At 39.9% G+C, this 21,720-nt stretch overlaps 1 protein-coding gene across 1 annotated transcript; it reads right to left on the bottom strand.

The window, feature by feature from the left end:
• Positions 1-4,405: 4,405 nt before the first annotated feature.
• On the bottom strand, positions 4,406-21,349 carry LOC100893236 (sodium/hydrogen exchanger 9B2). The gene is made up of 11 exons (XM_030979934.1): positions 21,218-21,349; positions 13,125-13,686; positions 12,665-12,783; positions 12,137-12,288; positions 11,259-11,434; positions 10,572-10,678; positions 8,860-9,009; positions 7,447-7,555; positions 6,619-6,755; positions 5,913-5,990; positions 4,406-5,137 (listed from the first exon to the last, which is right to left on the bottom strand). The coding sequence occupies exons 2-11, from the start codon at positions 13,651-13,653 to the stop codon at positions 4,892-4,894; spliced, it is 1,803 nt and encodes a 600-aa protein (XP_030835794.1). The 5' UTR covers positions 13,654-13,686; positions 21,218-21,349; the 3' UTR covers positions 4,406-4,891.
• Between the last annotated feature and the right edge of the window lie 371 nt (positions 21,350-21,720).

Raw genomic sequence — 21,720 nt, 5'->3', positions numbered from 1 at the left:
GCAAATTTGCTCTCGAAATGAAGCAGCGATTGAAGAATAGAAAAGCTATTGTTCACGTAACAATGGATGAGATACACGTATTACAGCATAAACTCAATATCTTTTGTTAAACCTACACAAATATTTTCTTTCAGAGATTTTTTTTTCTTTATTTGTTCATTCTTGTGATTCTTATTCGTAACACAAATTATTTTGTCCACCTCTCCGCCCTCTACATAATGACGTAACTTTTCCTTTTATTAACCAAAGATCAAGACAGAAGTATACCTTCAGGTTTCCTGCACCGAGGCCCGCAATGTCGATAATTTGATTATCCATATCCGCACTCCTTCCTACCCACCCGCTCTCCTCACATATGACAAGGGTAGTTATCCTGGAATATATCATCTGGGCGCCGCTGCATTAAACTTACCATTGATGGTAACTTTGCCATCAATGGCAACTACCATGGTAACAGGGCTCAACAACCAATCAAAATCAATTCCATGGTAGCAGGGGCGGATCCACGTTGCGAGTTTTCCGGCCCGGCCCCCCCCCCCCCCCTAGCCCCAAAAAACGATAACAAAATAGGATAAGAACGTAAAATTAACCTTTTTTAAAGCACAAAACAAAAGCGCCCCCCCAAAAAAAAAAAAAAAAAAAAAAAATAATAAATAAATAAATAAATAAATAAATAAATAAATAAAATAAATAAAAAATAAAAAAATAAAAAATAAATAAATAAACAAAATAATAATAATTGAATGACCGACCGGCGAGTCCGCACTAAATTTTTCCTCCAAAACTCGATCAAAAAAGGGAAAGAAGGAAGGTGCTCTCCCCCACCCCCCGACTTATTCACCGGCCGGCTGAGTCGACGCTAAATTTTGTATTAAGATTTGCCCCCCCCCCCCCTTGTCGCCGGCTGGATCCTCTGCAGGCGCGGATCCACGGGGGGGGGGGCTGACGGGTCAACAACAGCAAAAAAGTTCTTCTTTTTTTTAATCTCACGAAGAAGGCCAAAAAACCAAAAAAGTGGTCTTACCCACCCCCTCCCCCTTACTTATTTACCGGCTGGCCGAGTCGAGGTAAAATATTTTATGAAAAATTAGACAAAAAAAGTGCCTCCTACCCCCCCCCCCCCCCCCGCTTATATACCGGTGGTTGAGTCGCAACGAATATTTTCTCACGGATTGGCCCCCCCCCCCCCTCCTACCGCCGGCTGGATCAGCCACTGCATGGTAGTTACCATTGATGGCAAAGTTACCATCGATGGTAAGTTTTATGCAACGGGGACCCTGGTCACTTATCTCTTCTTTCATTATATCTCATTACATCAATCAATCAATCAATCAACCACCCAATCGATCAATTAATCAACCACCCAATCAATCAATCAATCAATCAATTAATCAACCACCCAATCAATCAATCAATTAATCAACCACCCAATCAATCAATCAATCAACCACCCAATCAATCAATCAATCAATCAATCAACCACCCAATCAATCAATCAATCGATCAATTAATCAACCACCCAATCAATCAATCAATCAATCAATCAACCACCCAATCAATCAATCAATTAATCAACCACCCAATCAATCAATCAATCAACCACCCAATCAATCAATCAATCAATCAATCAACCACCCAATCAATCAATCAATTAATCAACCACCCAATCAATCAATCAATCAATCAATCAACCACCCAATCAATCAATCAATCGATCAATTAATCAACCACCCAATCAACCACCCAATCAATCAATCAATCAATCAATTAATCAACCACCCAATCAATCAATCAATTAATCAACCACCCAATCAATCAATCAATCAATCAATCAACCACCCAATCAATCAATCAATTAATCAACCACCCAATCAATCAATCAATCAATCAATCAACCACCCAATCAATCAATCAATCAACCACCCAATCAATCAATCAATCACTCAGTCAATCAATCAATCAACCAATCAATCAGTAAATTAAACAATCAATCAATCAATCAAACAATCCATCAATCAATCAATCAAATACACAACAGACGAGCAAGAACCTGGAGGATATCATCATGGAGTAATGCAAAATAGAACTGTTCATTTAAAAATAATTTTTAATTCATCTATTTCTTTATGAAGCAGCAATGGCAAGATGAAGAATAAAGAAATAATACTTAAAATATTTTTTCAGCACCAACCCGTCAATGTTTACTTTCAGCCTCCAGTTTGGACCTCCCAAACAATTCCCAGAGAAAGCTGAATGCCTAAATTGACTCAGTTTGGACGCCAAAGCCAAAGATTAAAATATCTGCTGAGAATCATTAAAGATGTGTGAATTACTTTTTGCGATCTCTTTTTACAGGTAGAATTAAAAGTTGGCCAATCCATGAATACAATATTGCTGTAGATTGAGGGATGAAATGACCAAAACTTCTTTCTTTCACTCTTTGAACACTATATCCAATATATAATATATGTTGCCATTACAACATAGCATCAACAACAGTTTGGGCTAGGGTTACCAATTTATCAAAATAAATTTAACTTTCAGGGATGTCAAAGTTACCGGTACTCAAAAATTAGCACAACTAGCACTGCCATCCATTATTAAGATATGAAACTTTTCTTACCCTATATTTTCATAATTTCAGAAAGTATACTTGCATAGTTAGTCAAACATCTACACTTATTGCTTATATAAATAGTCAAACATCTACACTTGTTTACAATGCGCATAATAACACAATACTTCAACGCCCATAAAGTAAAGCCACTGAAAGAGGACCCCACTCTAAATATTCACACACAGTTTGAATGAAACCTCTGTACTCTTTACAGCTTTATCTAACCAACAAGAAAACAAATAGTTCTTCTCTCTCCTCTACTTCTCCAGCTTTTTTCTAACCAACAAGAACACAAATAGTTCTTCTCTCTCCTCTACTTCTCCAGCTTTTTTCTAACCAACAAGAACACAAATAGTTCTTCTCTCTCCTCTACTTCTCCAGCTTTTTTCTAACCAACAAGAACACAAATAGTTCTTCTCTCTCCTCTACTTCTCCAGCTTTTTTCTAACCAACAAGAACACAAATAGTTCTTCTCTCTCCTCTACTTCTCCAGCTTTTTTCTAACCAACAAGAACACAAATAGTTCTTCTCTCTCCTCTACTTCTCCAGCTTTTTTCTAACCAACAAGAACACAAATAGTTCTTCTCTCTCCTCTACTTCTCCAGCTTTTTTCTAACCAACAAGAACACAAATAGTTCTTCTTTCACCTCTTCTTCTAGTCATGTCCACATGTAATCCAAAGAGAGAGAGAGGGGGGGGGGGGGAACAGTCAGTAGAAAAATCAAATGATAACTTTGTGATCCAACATTTACTCCAGCCATATGCTCCAGGCAATTATGTCAATTATATAATATGTAAGGGTTAGAATCAGATTCTAATTCTGGGTTTACATTTGGCTTCAGTGTTGGCTTGAAGGAAGACATTTTATTTGTTTGATTTTAAGTTAAAAATAATGTTAAATCAAAGTTTTAAGTTACAAATTTGGTGAGAAGCCGACCCAGGAAAAAGTGTTGCCAGAGCTATCATGTACCAACATCATCTTTGTCATAATTGAACTCTCTAATGGGCTTAATGTGAAAACCCGATTCATGTAGGCAATGGATTCTAATTTAATCAAGGTAAAATTGAATTAACTTGATTAATTGTCTTTCCAACAAATATGGCAGACTAATAAAACACATTGACAGAATACAAAGCAGTTTGTAAAACAGATACCATCTTATTCCCATAACTACTACATGTATTACCCAGTGAGAACCAAGTAAGTACAAATCATAATATACATATAATGCACAGGTATGAGCGCATAATGGTCGACGCAGTGCATGAGGGTATTTACTATGGTGCAATACAATTCATGAGGCATAGCCAATTTAATTTTGTGCCACTGTGAATGCCTGAATAGCACTGCATCCCCATAACGTCACAAACAAAAACCTGTGTAATATTTGTTTCATAAAATGGGTCGACAATCTTACTTAGCAAAGCCATAAGATATCTCCCCGCAACCTTCATCCACGGTTGTTATCACCCCCATGCAGATGGTACTGTGCATATATTAAAAAATAATGCACGGTCACATGATCCATTTTGACACTTCTCATTGGCTACATTCTTGAACCCATTTTATAATACTAAATGTATGAATATTGATAATGAATTCAAGTAGAATCATAGGGAAGGATAATAATAATATAATAATGTTTTATTTACCCAGGGTAGCCACTTCAGTTATGAAACTGCTCTTCCAGCGGGCCCTGCATAACAAAATATGTTATTACTACCCTTCTTCAATCTAATATGCTGAGCACCTAACTAGAAGGCAGAAGGTCCCATTGTTATGTCTTTGGTATGACTCGGCCGGAGTTCAAACCCACGACCTCCTGTGCATGAGGCGGGCGCTCTAACCACTGAGCCACCACTTTAAAAGTCAAAGTACAGTGAAAGACATGCCACTGGCTCATGTTGAAAGGCTCTTGATCAATCGCCCACAATTCATTTTGGCTGCAATACACCATTCTTTCCTCTGATCATGGGCCTCCCTGATTGGAATAGAAACATGACAGTAATAACACATGTGAATCAAATATCTTTTTTGTTTTTCCTTGATTCCTCTCCGCAGCCGATCATACTGCATTCTCTTCCCCTCTGCCTTGTTCAAATAAGAGATTGTTTTCACCAGGCCCCTCTCTACACATGCCCCCTCTAGTTGCTTAATATCTTGGCTGAGTTTCTGCTACTGCTTGTACGCCTCTGTGAGAACTTGTCTGGTTTGGAGGGGCACATCTTATCAAGAAAGGACCCATCAATGATATGACAATGGCTCCATGACACTCAAACTGAATTCTCTGCCACCCTTGTTTGTTCTAATAAGACGTTGTTCACACTAAGCCCCTCTCTACAGCTGCCCCCTCTTGTTGGTTCATATCTTGGCTGAGTTTCTGCTACTTCCGGTACGTCTCTGTGAGAACTTGTCTGGTTTGGAGGGGCACATCTCAGAAGGCGAGGACCGGTCAGCGATATGACGATAGCTCCTAGGGGTGCAGTGAACAGGATGGATAGGACTGCTACCGTCAAAAGCTACGAATCAAAGATTGGAGAGAAATTGGGTTAAATTCTGAAATTCTCAAGAAGGAATTTGATAGAGGTGGTGGAGCAGATAGGAGAGGGGGGATGAGATTGTCACTGTTTCCACTTAACTCAAGGACAGAAGGTCTTGACATGTTTGGTGCATGAAGTAACTATTTGATTGAACAAAAAAAACACACGTAATTGCATTAGTTTCATTTCTATGTACATTACAAGTTTTTGCATGCATGTAACATACCTATCACATGGGGGTGGGAGCTAGCACATCATTTAGAAGCACATCAACACTGCAAATGACACACTTTAATCCTTTTTAATAATAATAATAATAGCTAGTTCTTATATAGCGCTTTTCAGGACCGAAGGCCCTCTCAAAGCGCTTCACGGATAGATATATTATTACCCCGGTCATCCGATTCAGGCTTACCCGCACACAACGTATGCACATTCTCCACTCCCTGGGGAGCATTCCAACCAGGCGTCATTTTTACAAGCGCACACTTGCTAATCTAAGCACATTAGCTTTCGCATCCTACCGGGTACCTATTTAACACCTGGGTGGAGAGTGGCAAATGTAGATCAATGTTGTATATATACGCAGAAACTTGCTATTATGACCATCAGATGTACATGTTCATACAATTGCAATACTTTAAATATCAGCTAGGATCACATCGCATTGTCCAATTATTAATTTGTTGAACTATTATTGATGTTATATTTTTAATTCATTATCATTACTGTTTTCATTATGGTCACTACCTACCTGTATTCCATATATCTCTAACTCTTCTTCACTTCCTCTGTCTCTCGCTGTATCTAGAGCTACGGATCCAATTGCAGCCTGGAAGGAGAAACCAAGTATTCAACAAAACTTAGATGTGTTTTCAAGATGCATTTGTCGACTGGTTTTACAATGCAATGACGCATGATGCTGATGATTTACTTCTCTTTATTATTTATTCCTTTTATTCCAACATATGGGAAATCGACAATTAAACCAATGTCATGTACGACAGAAATAAGCAATATACAAACCCATTATTATCATAATCATTAAAAACTCTTATGCAAGGCAAAACAGTACGATACATGTTTGCACAGGCTTTGCCAGCTCATTTACAAGTGCTGATAGACTCATGACTTAAAGGCCCACTGCACTACTTGTAGCTAATTTCTCCCTCTATATAGAAAACAATGTATAAGCAGTGCCTGTTGGTCCCCCATGATCCTCTTTTTCTTATGTTGATTAAGAGCTGAGTTGATGATATAACCCACTCTCAGTGACCACGCTGGGTGGTCTAATCCCCCCCCCCCCCCCCCCCCCCCCCCCCCCCCCCCCCCCTGGCCGAATTAGTGCAGACAGGCTTTAAAACATGTGAAATTCACTCAAAAATAGCAGATTAAAGAGTAACTGTTCGGAGGCAGTGAAATAGAGAATTGTACTTGAAGTGTTAACAGTGAGGTAGTACCTGAACAGTTGCCTTTGGTAACCATGCGAGGGAGATAAACAGCTTTTCTTTCCACGTCAGACCGGCCCCAGTGACAGCCAATGCAGAGACAACCATCCTAACACACAGACCTATGATGAGTGTGGCAAAGCCTAAACCTTCAGCCAGACATGAAAGAAAGTATTAATATTGGTTATTCATTTAGTTTTAACAAGCGGTTCACTCATATCCTCAACCCCTACACTACAACCACATTTATTGTCAGTAATGCTACAGTCACAAAGGTTTGTACGTTTGTAGGTTTGAACGATAATTTCGTACGAAATTAGAATCTCCCTGTTTTTCCATTGTCTTCTCAAATTTTCATTGTCTGAAAATCGTTCATACAGCGTTCGTAGCAGTTCGTAATGGCATTTGTGACCGAGGCTTTACCATGTAACAGTTTTCAATAGTCAAAATTTGATAGTAAATTGTCAGATAAGGTCTTAAAACTTATTCCTTGGGAACAAACATACAATATATGGACTACATGTAGTTTCTGTTTCTGGAAAGAAAATGAAGTTATTCTGTGCTCAGATAAACAGTACACCATTGATAATTGTTTGAGGGTTTGATTACTTACTTTATACAAAGAGAAAAAACAAAACAATAAGAATCACTCAATATGACCATTGACTCATTTGGCTAACGTTTCTTTCTGCTATCTCTCCGCCATGACCATTTTCCATCAAGCGTACAGTTATGACAACAGAAATATTGTATGTCCCATATGATATCCATGAATTGTCCTTTTAATGTGACCCTTTGGTGACCTTTATACACAAGTCTGATTGATGTTGATATCCTTACCTACTGTAGCTGGGTCCAGATATGAAATGGATACTTCAGCTCCAATCAAGCCAAATAGAAGAGGCTCAAACAGTAACCAGAGATACGACAGCAAAGTATTTACACCTTCCTACGTTCAACAAGGAAAAGAAAAAATATATTACAGTTCCATTTTAGATGCAGTTGAGTTGAGTATTATAACGACCACAAACAGATTTGGAGAAAAAAATAGCATGATCAAAACATTACATATAGTTACATTACTTTAGAGATCTCACACAACTACCGTAAATCTCCGTGTATAAGGCGCACTTTTTTGCCGCCGAAAAAATTTGAAAGTCGGGGGTGCGCCTTATACACAGGTACAGAAAAAAAAAGTTTTTTTTTTTTTTTTTTTTTTTTTTTTTTTTTTAAGTTTCGATTTATGGCGCTATGCCTGGCAATGTCTCCCAGCTCAGTAATCAGTGTGTTGACTCACCACTCGGAAACTACAACAACACTCAAATTTGTCTGTCAACTTGGTTTGAAAGTAATCTTTCTGATAGATCTCAATATGTAGTTTATAATAATAATTCCTCAAATATTTTTTTCTATAACAAATGGTGTACCACAAGGTGCACCATTGGTACCATATGTACTCTTTTGTTTTTAATTTACATTAATGATCTTACACATTCTTCTAAAAACGACATTGGTACTATTATTTGTGACAAGTTAACAAGCACAAATCAGCGCCTTTACTGCACCTCGATGTAAAATGAAGGTCCTTCCCCGCGTGGGTTTTCGGCAACAAAACAACAACAACATCAACCAAAAACGATTTTTTTTTTTTTTTTTTTTTTTTTTTTTTTTTTTTTTTTTTTTTTTTTTTTTTTTTCCCCAAAAAAAAAAAAATTGGGGTGCGCCTTATACACAGGTGTGCCTTATACACAGAGATTTAAGGTAAACAGTAATGCATTTGTTTGAGCTGCATGTTTGACTATTTCCTTTTTTGGTTATTTTTATGATCTATCAATCAATAAATCTCATTCAGTCAGTACTAATTCAACTAAAGTTATCTATCAACTAAAGTTTATTGTTAAGTTTTGTCACCAGTAACATGATTTCCAGAGTCAGGCTGGCTTTCTCCAAGGTCTCAGTAAAGAGGGGGAGAGGGAGAGAGAGAGAGGGGGGGGAAGGGACCCCCCCCCCCCCCAATTAGATCTACCTATGAAATGTGTCATTGTCATCATTATGAAAACAAAAATTTCTCACCTTTCCTCTTTCCAATCCAATTCAATCCAATCCAGGTATTTATAAAGCGCCAATATCTAGTTGCCTAATCAAAGGTGCTGATGAGACTGAAAAACTACAAAAAAATGTCTTTCCAACAGAAGAGCGGATGCACTACCTCTTAGATCTAGATGTTATTATCATCATTATAAAGAAACTCACCTTTCGCTCTTTCCATCTGTGTCCAGCAATGAATGCCATGGTGAGACAGCCAAGAGCACCTGCACCAGGGTACTGTGCAGCACCGCTACCAAAGACAGCAAAGATTCCCCCATAGAGAAGCAGGATGAAGCGCTTCTTGGGTAACCAGATCTAACAATCATGAACACATAATAATCATGACTTAAATGCTGCTTATAAGTATCGGCTTACATGGTGATGTAGATAATACAGTAGGCTTGCGGTTGCACTATGTGAGAGCCGATGGATAGTCAACCTGTTCGAAACGTCGAGCCACTCCTACTACCCATCCTCTCCAACGGGCGCTATAGTTCTCCTTAGAACTATAAGCTAAGAAAGATAACCAACAGTCTTTTACAAGACTATAGTATCAACAGTCCTTTTTAGGACTACACCCACTCACGAAAGAAAGATTACAGAGATTCCTTTCCAGGTCCTCCGAATTCTCCCCCTCTCTCTCACATGGTGCAACCACAAGCCTACTGTATAATTATGACTTAGTTGTTGACCCAGGCAGTCTGTACATCTTTTGTTTACTTGCCCTGTCATTTATTTCTATTATTTAATTGTTATAATTTATCATCTGATTCATGTTTCTATCGATGCAACATTATAAAAGAACAGGTTTGGTGCATCGGGAGAACCTGAAAGGTTGATTGCTATCAATCTTTGTAATCCAAATTCAAGGTATATTCCATTATGTATGGTTGTTTTCCTCTCATATACTGTTGATTTGTCATATAGTGCAAATTTTATGTATTTTTCATTATATATGTTTAAAGTTTATGTTATTTGATTGGAATTATGAAATCTTATGAAAAGATATGACTCATTCATCTTTCAACTATCTCACATCTAGCCACTAGTAGTTGGTCCGATTAGCTTGATGTGTTTCTTTGTTAAAAAAGAGTGGTTTTACATACAACAACATCATGCTAAGCTACCTAACCACACTAAGTATTATGGAAGGGGTTCCGGATCGAACACTTTACATTCTGTAGGCATGACAGCTACAGACATGCCAAGTTTTCCAAACTGCAATGTGGGACAACTGTCATCAAGAGTCCATTAGAGTCCATTTATTCAACAAAGTGACGCAAGCTCAAATGTGCAAATTCATCATGAAAGAAAAGCAGATGGTTTCAGAATTCAGTAACAATTTGACAGCAATCTCAACCCTACAGCAAATTTCAGGCATGCTCCATGTTGTATCGTATGTACTGATATTAGGCCTAAAAAAAGATGTTGTATTGCCCTTTAGGTGCCAAAACAGGGGTCTGTTGGTCAGAAATCTTCTCTTTTTTTTGCTCCCTCTTTGAGCCGATATTTTTCAGTTTTGAATGCTTTAATACATTTTTTTTCTAAAAAACGGTTTAAAAAAAAAAAACTTTTTTTGAAAGCCAACCGTAGATTTCAAGATTTTTGGATCGGTCTCAAAGGGAAATACAACATCTTTTCCTTTTAAGGCCTTAGTAATATTGGACACCAGTTGATCTCTGTAAACAGAGAAATTGCAGAATGCAGGACATTCGGATTCCGCATTTTCAGGATTTTTATCTCCGGAATGCTCGATGGGACACTTGGCAGGTCTGCAGCTATGTAAAAACTTCAAAATTTCGGGGATCCTGACTTCTATTTTGCATACCTACGTGTCCCAAGCACCTGTTAGTGTCAGGTCCTGGATATGTGCTTACCTGGTTTGGGTCAGGGATATACCAAAGAAGAAACCCTGCCGCACAGCCGAAAGATACCCCCATCACTAGCTCCAGAGGACCCCTGAAAATACTGTAAATTATATCACCTTCACAGAGAAGGAACAAGATACATATCCACATACAGAGAGGGAGAAGTAAGGGGAGATAAAGAGAGACAAACACCAAAGACATACACAAGGAGAGACAGAGAAGGAAAGAGAAAGAGAGAGAAAGAAAGAGAAAGAAAGAGAAGGAAAGAGAAAGAAAGAGAAGGAAAGAGAAAGAAAGAGAAAGAATGAAAAAGAGAGAGAGAGAGAGAGAGAGATACAAAAATATAAAAGACTTAATATTAATAAAAATTTCGCACTTCATTCTCATTCAGTACTTCATGAGCGTCAGAGTCGGGCAGATACCAACGCTATATAAATATCCATATTATTATTATCATTATTATTAATCAAGAATTAGATGAGTGCTTTTGTGGAAAATTGTATTAAATAAAACCAATAACTTTTTTGTTTTAATCACCTCAAAAAGAATAGATCAGTCTGAATATATCACAATATAACATCTAGAAAAGAAAGGGCAATCATAACTCAATAACATTCCATCCGATGAAACTACAAGTAAAATGAAAACAACATATTGCAAAGAGCCAACGACAACAAAAAAAGAGTTGAAATTCACCTTTTGCAAATGCGATTCCCAGGATCACTCCAAAAGCACCGATGGCGAGGACATCATCACAACTAGCAGCTGCTATGACCAGGGTTGGTATGCCTTGTCTCACCCCATAACCTCTGGCTTGTAAACTCAGTAGAGATGGTACTATCACAGCTGGAGTAACAGCTCCAAGAACAAATCTATGGAAGAGGAAAAACCAGCTGTATAAGGATGCATGATACAAAAGTGTTGTGGTCTAGTGGATAAATCGCCAAACTGTAGATCACAAGGTACAGGGTTCAAATCCCAGCCCAACACTAACGTCCTTTGGCAAGACGTTAATCTACATTTGCTCCCCTCCACCCTGGTGCTAAATGGGTACCCAGTTGGATGCGAACATTAATGTAGTAAGCCCAACATTGTGAGCGTCTGTAAATTGGCGCCTGGCTGGAATACTCCCCAGGGAGTGGAGAATGTGCACACATTGTGTGCGGGCGAGCTTGAATCTGAAGACCGGGGTAATAATATATCTGTAAAGTGCTTAGAGACACTGGCAATGAATTAAGCGCTAGCCGCTATATAAGCACAGAATATTATTATACAAACAATGAGAGTTCTAGAGTTCAAATTTCAAAGGGAGTTTTACAGATACACTTGTAATTGCCCTTTCCATGATCTCTTATTCCTTTGAAAGAATTCATGCTGTCAATCTTAACAAAAACTAAATTCTGATAATATTTTGTTGACCTACAAGCTCAAGCTTCTTTCCGGTTCCCTAATCATTTTTTACTTCTTGTATATCAAATATGTTTTGTATGCATATTTCAAACGTCGTTTGTAATTTTGAGTGTTTGTTTTTCAAAAAATGGTTGAACCAATAAATGAAATGAAATGAAACCTACCCTAGCATGAAACCCCAGGCCCACGGGAAGCCAAGCAGAAAGTGTGATACAACAGCAGCTGTACAGGCCTCAGCTATACAGGGCATGCAGCACAGACGAACACAAACCATACTCAGCCTCTTGAGAGCACTAGCATCTAAGCCGATACCAGCCTGAATTGAATTGAATTGAATTAAATTTCTTTATTGTCATGCACAAAATGAAATGAAGGCATAAAATCGTCTTACGACTCACATTTGGATAAAATATAACAATACATAAACATATCATAGACAAATAACTATAAATAACATAACAATGTAATATATTTTAATCTCTCTGTTGAGGGACAGAGGAATTTGATTATTTGTTCTCCCCTGGCTCCCAACAGACAATACTAACTTAAATATAATTTAGAAAATGTTCATGACAACAATCAATGTCATATAAATAAAACAAGTCACAGCCAAGATCTAAAATCAATTATTCATCAATTATTACAAATTTCTGATAAAAACTGTTTATTTTTGGTAGCAGACATAAACTAACCTGCAAGAGTATGATGACTAGAGCCATGTCTCGGAGGGATGAGGACCATGTGGGAGAGATGTCCTCTGCTACGTTGATGACTGGTATGTTCCGAAGCATGAAACCAACAACAAGCATTCCTGCAATGAAACAAGCCACAAGCCTTGTATTGTTGAAAATACCAAAATTAACACAAAAACACATGAACTTTACTTTTCTCTCTCTCTCTCTCTCTCTCTCTCTCTCTCTCTCTCTTAGAGCTATTTCTTTGGTTTGTAAAGGACTAGCATAACCTTAGCTTATTTTCAACAATCCTCTTTGTGATCAATACTACAAAGTTCAGGCCTGACAACGTTACATACATTTGATGCAAAATAACATTGTTCTGTCCATTTATATGTTACTATGAACGGAAATGGAAATGTACAAAAATAAATAATTTTTTTAAAGTAAATTATTTTGATTACCAATTAATACTCACCGAGCAGAGCTGGTAGTTTGATGACCTCTATGGCTAATCCACCTGCCTTGCAGGATACCACCAATATGAAGAGAGCAAAAAGGTTACCCCCTGGTAATGCTTCACTCCCTGTAACAGCCCACAATACTACCCAAGTCAGCACAATAAGGAGAAGAATTGTTAGCCATCTTGATAAGGCTCCATGCGGCGGGCACATGAGGAGATACCGGAACCTCTGACAGTGTGTTGGCTGTGCAGGTAGAGGATGATGTTCCACCAGGCAGGGTTTGCAGAGAGTGAAGCAGCAGGAGCTGCATCGCGCTGAACATCCTCCTGATTTCTCCTTCTGTACTGCATCTCCCGAATCCTTGCTACGGAGCTCATCACCATGGTTACTACCTGTTCCTACAGCATCAAACTCTAATGTACCTTGCTGAGACATGAGTACGTCTTGAGGAGAGAGACCATCTTCATTGCACACCTGGGCTCTGGAGGGGGGCGGTTGCCTGCTGCTCCAAGGGTTAATGGTTTCAGGCATACCGGAACTCATCTCTTCTCAAGGGTTGAAGACTCTGAAGGGAAACTAAAAAAAGGGAAAATGTGAGAGCGAGAAGGGCGTTAACTCTGTGTTAAAGTATATGGGTTAAAGCCCTTATTGCTCCAAACAGTACAACATGGAAAAGAGAATTCAATTATAGTTATACAATTCCTGAGTAAAAAGTGTGGGTTAATGGTTATAAGGGGATTCACTAAGTACAGACAGGAATGATTAGATATCAGACAGGAATTGGGTTAAACACCTTTAATAAGGCGACAACGGCCTTAGAAACAACAATCAGAATCTTACAGACAACAGTCCATTTTCTAGTCTCCCGATCACGATCCCGATCATCTCGGTATCGGTATCGGTTAAACGATATCAATCCCTATACTCTCCCCCACCAAAAATACCCTACAGGTTTTTTTTTTTATTTTTTATTTTTTCAAAATACTATTTTTTAACATTTCCAACTGCTCATAAAACAAGCCAAATCTCGCCCGAGACATATACACGTGAAGCAACAATATCGCAACCAAGCGCGCGTACAGACAAAACATACGACCACCAGGTCTCTTAATATGCTGTGATCGCTATCGACTGTTTCTATATTGAGTTCAGGGTAAATCTATACATTCAGTTCGCGTGTCTGTGCAAGATACCATCAGTACCCAAAAAATGTACACTATAAGAAGAACGAACACCGCACCCCAAAAGGATAGCTTTTCCCCGCAAAACAGAGATGCAAGTGCATAATGTCAAACACCAACAAGAAAAAACTTCCAATACAGATTATCGTCTTAACCTGTTCAAGCATATCCATGAATACCTTAAAAAAAATCAATATACATGTAAGTAACACAGCACCAGCACAGCTGAGTTCTTTTTTTGTTTGATTTCTTTCTAAAAGAAATAACTCTTAGACAAATTTGTAATTTAGCCCTACCTGCATGGCTAAAGTGTAGGATGTATGTCGACTAAACATACTTCATATCCTCTATTAATGTAAATCCGGTCAGCAGGTCCGGCAAAAAACATGTAAATATATATATAACAATATATATATATATTGTTATACCCGATTTCAGGTCAGATATAGTGTTTACCAAAGTATAGGATGTTAGCGAAACTAACAGCTGTATATGTGTAAATTATAAACTACACTCAATTGGTAGTTCTTTTGTTTCGTTTATCTTTTGAAACACAATTTCTGTGTACATACTGTATAACAATTTCATGTGCACAAAAATTCAGTGTTCATATATAACTCTAAGTAAAACACTAGATGCAATGACAGAAAATTCACAGGAAATCACAAGTTTTTTTATACAGTTCCAATTTTTCAACAATTCCCAACCGGTTGTATTTATCCTTTAACTGTAAAATTAAGGATCCGACATGTTAATAGTAGTCATCAAACAATTCTGAAGAGTGCACAATTCTGCATGAGCCAGAAATAAAGCACAAGGGTATGCACCAATATAAATGGTTGACATTAAACATACAATATCAGTTGAAATAAGAGTCTGTGAAAATGTATATTAAGAGTCCAGATCAATTAAATTTAGCGTCCATTTCGTTTCTATCGCGATCCATAGCCCAACTGTGACAGTCCCGCTCTCGACCAAACTGCAATCTTACTCGGCTATAGAGGTAAGTCAATGTAATCATGAGTCGCGAACTTTCAACCAGTCCTGATCCAATATGCTACAATAAGCGACAATTTTTAACAGCGTTGGCAACATGCGAAGTCTATGTTCGAAGTAATTAGCACCCTTTCAATTGGTCCACATGAACGATGCGAGTCACCTTCTTGTTGGCAGCGTTCACCACAAGGAAATTCACTGGGGTTAGTTTTTTCTGCACAACAAACGGCCCAGTCCATCGTGGTGCTAGCTTAGCTGAGAAGTTCTTTTTCGCATTTGACAGAGGTTTAGTCTTCACCATGACTTGGCTTCCTTCAGTGATGCGGCACTCATCACGGCTCTGGTCGTAATATTGTTTGGAGCTACTAACAGCGCGTTGACGATTGTGTGCGATTTCTTCTTGCGTAGGAATGTCTTTGTTTCCCTCAGTCTGCAGGCGGTTAGTCAAGGGAGAAGCCAAGCGCCGTCCAAACATAACTACTGATGGTTCTACACCAAGTGTGTCATGACTACTGCTGTTCAGGGCAAACGCGAGTTCAGCGAGATGAACATCCCACTGTCGATGGTCAGATCCGGTGTAAGCTTGAAGCATGGCCTTGATGTTACGATTCACCCTTTCGACCCAGTTCGTTTGGGGGTGATATGGCGTGATGAAGATCTGCTCTATCCCCCAGTCTGTGCAGACAGCTCGCAGAACCTTCCCTCTGAATTGGGGGCCATTGTCCGAGAGCAGGGCTCCTGGAGGTCCATATCTGCAGAACAGCTCCCTCACTAGAGTGGTTGCAACCGACTGGCTGGTAGCTGACTTCAAAGGCAGAATCTCCACAAACTTTGAGAAATGGTCGACAGCCACCAGAATATACTCATGCCCAGCATATGACTTTGGTAAAGGCCCCATGAGATCTACACCAACCCTTTCCCAAGGCCTTGAGGAGGTACTAGACAGCATCTTTCCTTGACGTCTCTGGTAAGAAGGCTTTGTTTGAAGACAAACCTTACAACTGCGAATAAAGCTTCTTACAGACTGCGACATACCACTCCACCAGAGACCCATTGACTTCAACCTTTGAAGTGTCTTCTTTCTCCCAAGATGCCCAGCTATTGGCTTGCAATGACACTCAACTAACACTGCATTCTGAAGCACCTTGGGGATAACTACACATTCATTCTTATACAACACCATTTCCTTCAAACTGAAATCTGAAATCTTCTGAACAGGACCTTGATCCTCCCCACCACCATTCTTTTGCTTTTCAAGGATCTGAATGACTGGCAAAAGATCTGGGTCACTCCGTTGGGCCCTCAGGACAGAATCCTTTGTCAAATCCAAAGGAAGAACGACTTCATCCGTGGCCTCTGACTTGCCAACACAAGATGGGCAAGAGTATTTGTCTACATCCTCCGCCTCTTGAGAACCAATATGGACACAAACCTGGTGATACCACTTATCACAATCATCACATTGTACCCAACCAACCGACTCATCATCCGGGGAAATGCAATCACTGGCCGCACATAAGTCCTTTTCATGTCCGCCACAGACTCGATTCGACAAAACCCTGCTTACAACTCCCACCAAAGGGGCAACACCTTTCTCAGGAATCCTAGATAGTGCGTCCGGGACATGATGCTGCTTTCCAGGCCTATATATCACCTGAAACCGAAAATCCTGAAGCCTCAGAATCCAACGTGCAAGTCGCCCATTTCGCTTCTTCTTCCGAAATAACCAGCAAAGTGCCTGGTGGTCCGTTATAACATGACACTCTCTACCTTCTAGATATGGCCGCCATTTCTCTAGGGCCCATACTACAGCCAAACACTCCTTCTCAGTAGTACTATAATTCCTTTCTGCAGCAGACAAAGACCGACTTGCATAGGCGATAGTTCTCGTCCCAGACGGTTGCCGCTGGATCAGGACTGCACCGACCCCAACATTGCTGGCATCTGTGTGTACAGCAAACCTGGATTCTTCATCAGGGTAGCCTAGTATTGGCTCAGTGAGGAGGCTCTTCTTCAAGGTCTGAAAAGCACGAGTGCAGTCAGCAGTCCAATTCCAGGGAACACCTTTCTTCTTCAATCCATGAAGGGGTGCAGCAACATCTGAGAAGCTAGGAATGAATTTCTGATACCATCCGGCCATCCCAAGGAACCTCTCTAATTCCTTGATCGACCTAGGTTGGGGATAGTCAACAATGGTAGACACCTTCTCGGGGTCCATCTTGAGTCCATTTGAGCTGACAACATGGCCAAGATATTTCATTTCTTGGCAGGCAAACTGACATTTCTCAGTATTTACGGTCAGACCCGCTTGTCTTAAGCAACAAAAGATCTCCTGAAGATCAGAGATGTGCTGTTCAATATCCGGAGAGAAACACACAATGTCGTCCAAGTAGACATAGCAATTTCGCCCGATCAGGCCATCAAGCACCTTGGACATCAACCGTTGGAAACTGGCAGGACCATTCACCACACCGAAAGGAAGGACCTTGAAGTGGAATAGACCCCTATGACAAACAAAAGCAGTCTTCTCCTCATCCTCACCTGCAACGCCCATCTGCCAGTATCCACTGCGCAGATCTAATGATGAGAAAACCGAGGCACCATGCAGAGAGCTCAAAATGTCATCCACTGTAGGCATGGGGAAGGCATCAATCTTTGTCACTGTATTCAATTTCCGGTAATCGACACACATCCTGTACTTCCCGTTCTTCTTAGGAACCATCACTACAGGAGCGGCCCAAGGTGAATCTGAAGGCTCAATCTTCCCCATGTCCAGAAGCTTATCCAACTCTTCATCAAGAGCTTGTCTTTTCTCAGGACTCACCTTGTACGGGTGAGAGCGGATGGGGGAAGCCCCTCCTACATCAATTCTATGAATAGCCATGTTCGTATGACCAGGTACCTCACTAAACACAGTTGGGAAATCTTGAAACACCAGATCTAATTTATGTCTATCTGTTTCAGTTAGATCAAGTTTCTTCATCTCATCCTCAGCTTGGAGATGAATATCGACTTCTTCTCCAACATGTGACATCTCCTGCCCTCCATTCAACGAGAACTTAACTGGCCGCTCATTGGCCCCATTGCTACTTGTGCTATAACTACGACTGCCAAAATCTATGATAAGTTTCACCTTTTCAGCAAAGTCAGCACCAAGGAGGACCGGTACTGGGAGCCTACCAACCACATGAAAGACCTCAGTCGCAGTGCTGCCTCCTAGACCCACTTGCAGGGATGCTAAACCATCAGGCACTAAGGCAGTTTCATTGATCATGCCTAACACCCCTTCAGTTTCAAAAGTAACCTCTACCCCTAACTCCTTACACAATTCAAAGGTGACCAGGGAAACCTCTGACCCCGAGTCCAGCAGGGCTCGGGTCTTCACCACTCTGTCATCTAGACCCTGAACAACAACATCTGCAATTGTAGCATCACCCCTATCCTTTGCAATGAAATTGCACCTTGGCGACGGTTCTCGACCAAAGCCTTGTGGAGGTCCTCCCTGGAAGCCCGACCCCGTGGCCCCCGGAGGTACCGGACAGTTGGCAATTCTGTGCCCGAGCTGGCCACACCGGTAGCAAGCAGCATTAAAGGATCTCCGTCCTGTGGGGTTACTGCTTGCACCTGTCCTTCGTGGAGTGGAGGGATCACTCCCTGAGGTCGCGTAATTACCAGCATAATTCGCCCCTCTCTGGATCATGAACTCGTCCGCCTTGCGCGCAACTACCATGAGGGATGTGGCCTGTAGCTCCCTCAGTTTTAATCTCAACACTTCATCGGGTACTCTCTCTAAGAACTGGTCAATCATGACCAGATTGAGCCCCTTAGAGACTTCAGGCATCTCTATTGCCTCCTGGGGTATTTCCACCCACTTCAAAAAATAGTCTTGTAAATAACTAGCGAATTCTTCATAACTTTCATTGGCCTTCTTATGTTCTTTTTTGAACTTTATTCTGTATGCCTCCGGAGTGAGGTGGTACCTTCTTTTTATGGCCAGGACAACATCGTCGTAATTATTCTGTTCTCTGGCACTCAGGGCGTGGAATGCCTGCTGAGCTCTTCCGGTCAGATATGGTTCTAACAGCCGTGGCCATTCACTCTTTGGCTTGTTTGCTGCCAGGGCTAGTCGCTCAAAAGTGCTAAGGTAGCACACCATATCATCATCGTTACTTAGCTGATGTAATCCCTTTAACGGAGGACCAGTTTGTGCAGAGTTACCGATTGCAGCAGACAGTAAGGATTTGCATAGTTTCTCAGTCTCATGCTGATGAGAATCTTCAAGGTGCTTCATGACCCGCAAAAGGTCATCCACACCCACACCTGTGTTTTTTGGTTCATCCTCTACCAGCTTAGGCAAATCACATAAACATGAGATCCGCTCTTGCTTGGTCTTTACAGCATTGGTATCAATATGATTCAATTCACACAAGTGTGCTATGTGCTCAGCTGTAAATCTGCCGAGATATGCTGCTCGGTCTGTCATGGTTAATTTTATCTTTCATTGAGCACTGAATATTATACTAGACTAAATCTAGACCTAACTTTAGATCTAGTTTAAATTTAATTTAGTGACCTATGAAACGTGTGTGTTTTAGTGTATGGTGTATGGTTAGTGAGAGAAATATTTCCGTCAGTAGATCTAGACCTATTTAGTATTTATCTAGAATAGGTCTGCCGGTGGTCTAGACTACTAAATCTACTATTTTAATCAACTTTTATTTATTTAGACCCTATCTAGATCTAGACCTTAGTCTATTTATTTATTTTTTATTTTATTTTTAATGTTACTTCAATACTAAACTAAACCTACTTGTTTAATAGCTACCTTAACTTTGATTAGTCTATCTGTAGAGTCTAGACCTAGATCTAGACCCTAGATCTACTACTACTAGATCAACAAGCACTAACTTGTTAGGCCTAGGCCTACACAACAACAAGTGGGGCAACAACAGTCACACACTGCATGAAAAGACCGTGTTAATTTCTCACCCAATCCTTAGATTTCCAAAAGGCCATAGTACAAAGAAATCCTGCCGATTACGCCAGTATAAGGGGATTCACTAAGTACAGACAGGAATGATTAGATATCAGACAGGAATTGGGTTAAACACCTTTAATAAGGCGACAACGGCCTTAGAAACAACAATCAGAATCTTACAGACAACAGTCCATTTTCTAGTCTCCCGATCACGATCCCGATCATCTCGGTATCGGTATCGGTTAAACGATATCAATCCCTATATGGTGGTGGTGGTTATTTTACCCAACTGCTAAGTAAGCATAAATGCTTGTAAGTAAGCAACCAGATGGCCAACGGCTTTAGGTCTCCTCTGAGGGACCTGGTAGTGGTAGTGGTAATGAGGATTAATGCCTTACCAAAGGGCACTATAGCGCATCGCCGGATTACGAGACCACTGCTTTACCGACTGAGCTATCGCGCCTCCTCGAATGGCCTCCTAGTATGGGAATTCTAGGTGAGTTAAATGCCACCATTGAGATTGTTAATGACAGACTGTCTAGATTAAATATTAGAAGAGTTTATTTTGATCAGCACGTCCGCTTCATTAATCTTATTAATATTAATATTATCTTTAATGATTTATTTCACAAGACTGCATCAGTCACTTTTAACAAATTCAAATCGGCAACAACAACAATAGCAACAGCACTCTGAGGGGTAGTACTTCTAATTTTTCCCGTCAAGTTTGGTGTCTTCTTTTCATCTCAAAGTCAAAACAATTTAGATTTTAGGCCTACATGCACACAGCTCACGAAAGGAGGGGCATGCCAAATTGCCAGACCATCACATCAGTCATCGGGAGAGGAACGGCGGATCAGCAGTCCGCGTTCCGTAGCAACTGAGCGGCACAGCGAGTCGGGCAATACGGATAATGATCACACCAAATTGCAATATGAAAACCTAAATTTACCTCCAAAATAGCTGCGATGCTTGCCCGGAATTACTATCTTCAATTGTGCCTCTACCTTGGTATTTTCCTACTTTAAAGCCGCTTACAAGTTACATTGCTAACTTGTAAATAGGTCTTACGTTCAATTTTAGTTGCGGTATCTTCGAAGGGAAGGTTTCACTTAAAATAAAAAGAAGAAAAAAATAGAATTTTAAGAAAGAAAATAAAGTAAACATGTAAAAGGTTGCTTGTGCTGTAGGTGGGGGAAGAGAAACGGAGAAGTATGATAGAGAACGTTTCATCAAAAATAAAACTGATTTATTTATTTATTATTATTTTTATTATTTTATTTTTATTTTTTTTGCTCACAAAGCTGATTAGTATCTTTCTCTAGATTTTAACCATTTATCAACTCTAAAAGCCAACGTTTTATACTCCTTATGGACTTGGCGAAAATATTTTTCCACGGAGCATCTTGTGCTGTATTACAAAAAAAGAAGACCAAATTGCTTTTAAAGACAATT

The sequence above is a fragment of the Strongylocentrotus purpuratus genome, unplaced genomic scaffold (assembly GCF_000002235.5).
Source record: "Strongylocentrotus purpuratus isolate Spur 01 unplaced genomic scaffold, Spur_5.0 spur5_scaffold_10, whole genome shotgun sequence".
NCBI classification, from domain to species: domain Eukaryota; kingdom Metazoa; phylum Echinodermata; class Echinoidea; order Camarodonta; family Strongylocentrotidae; genus Strongylocentrotus; species Strongylocentrotus purpuratus.
Note: the sequence above shows the minus strand (reverse complement) of the source record. Positions and strands in the feature narration are given on the sequence as shown.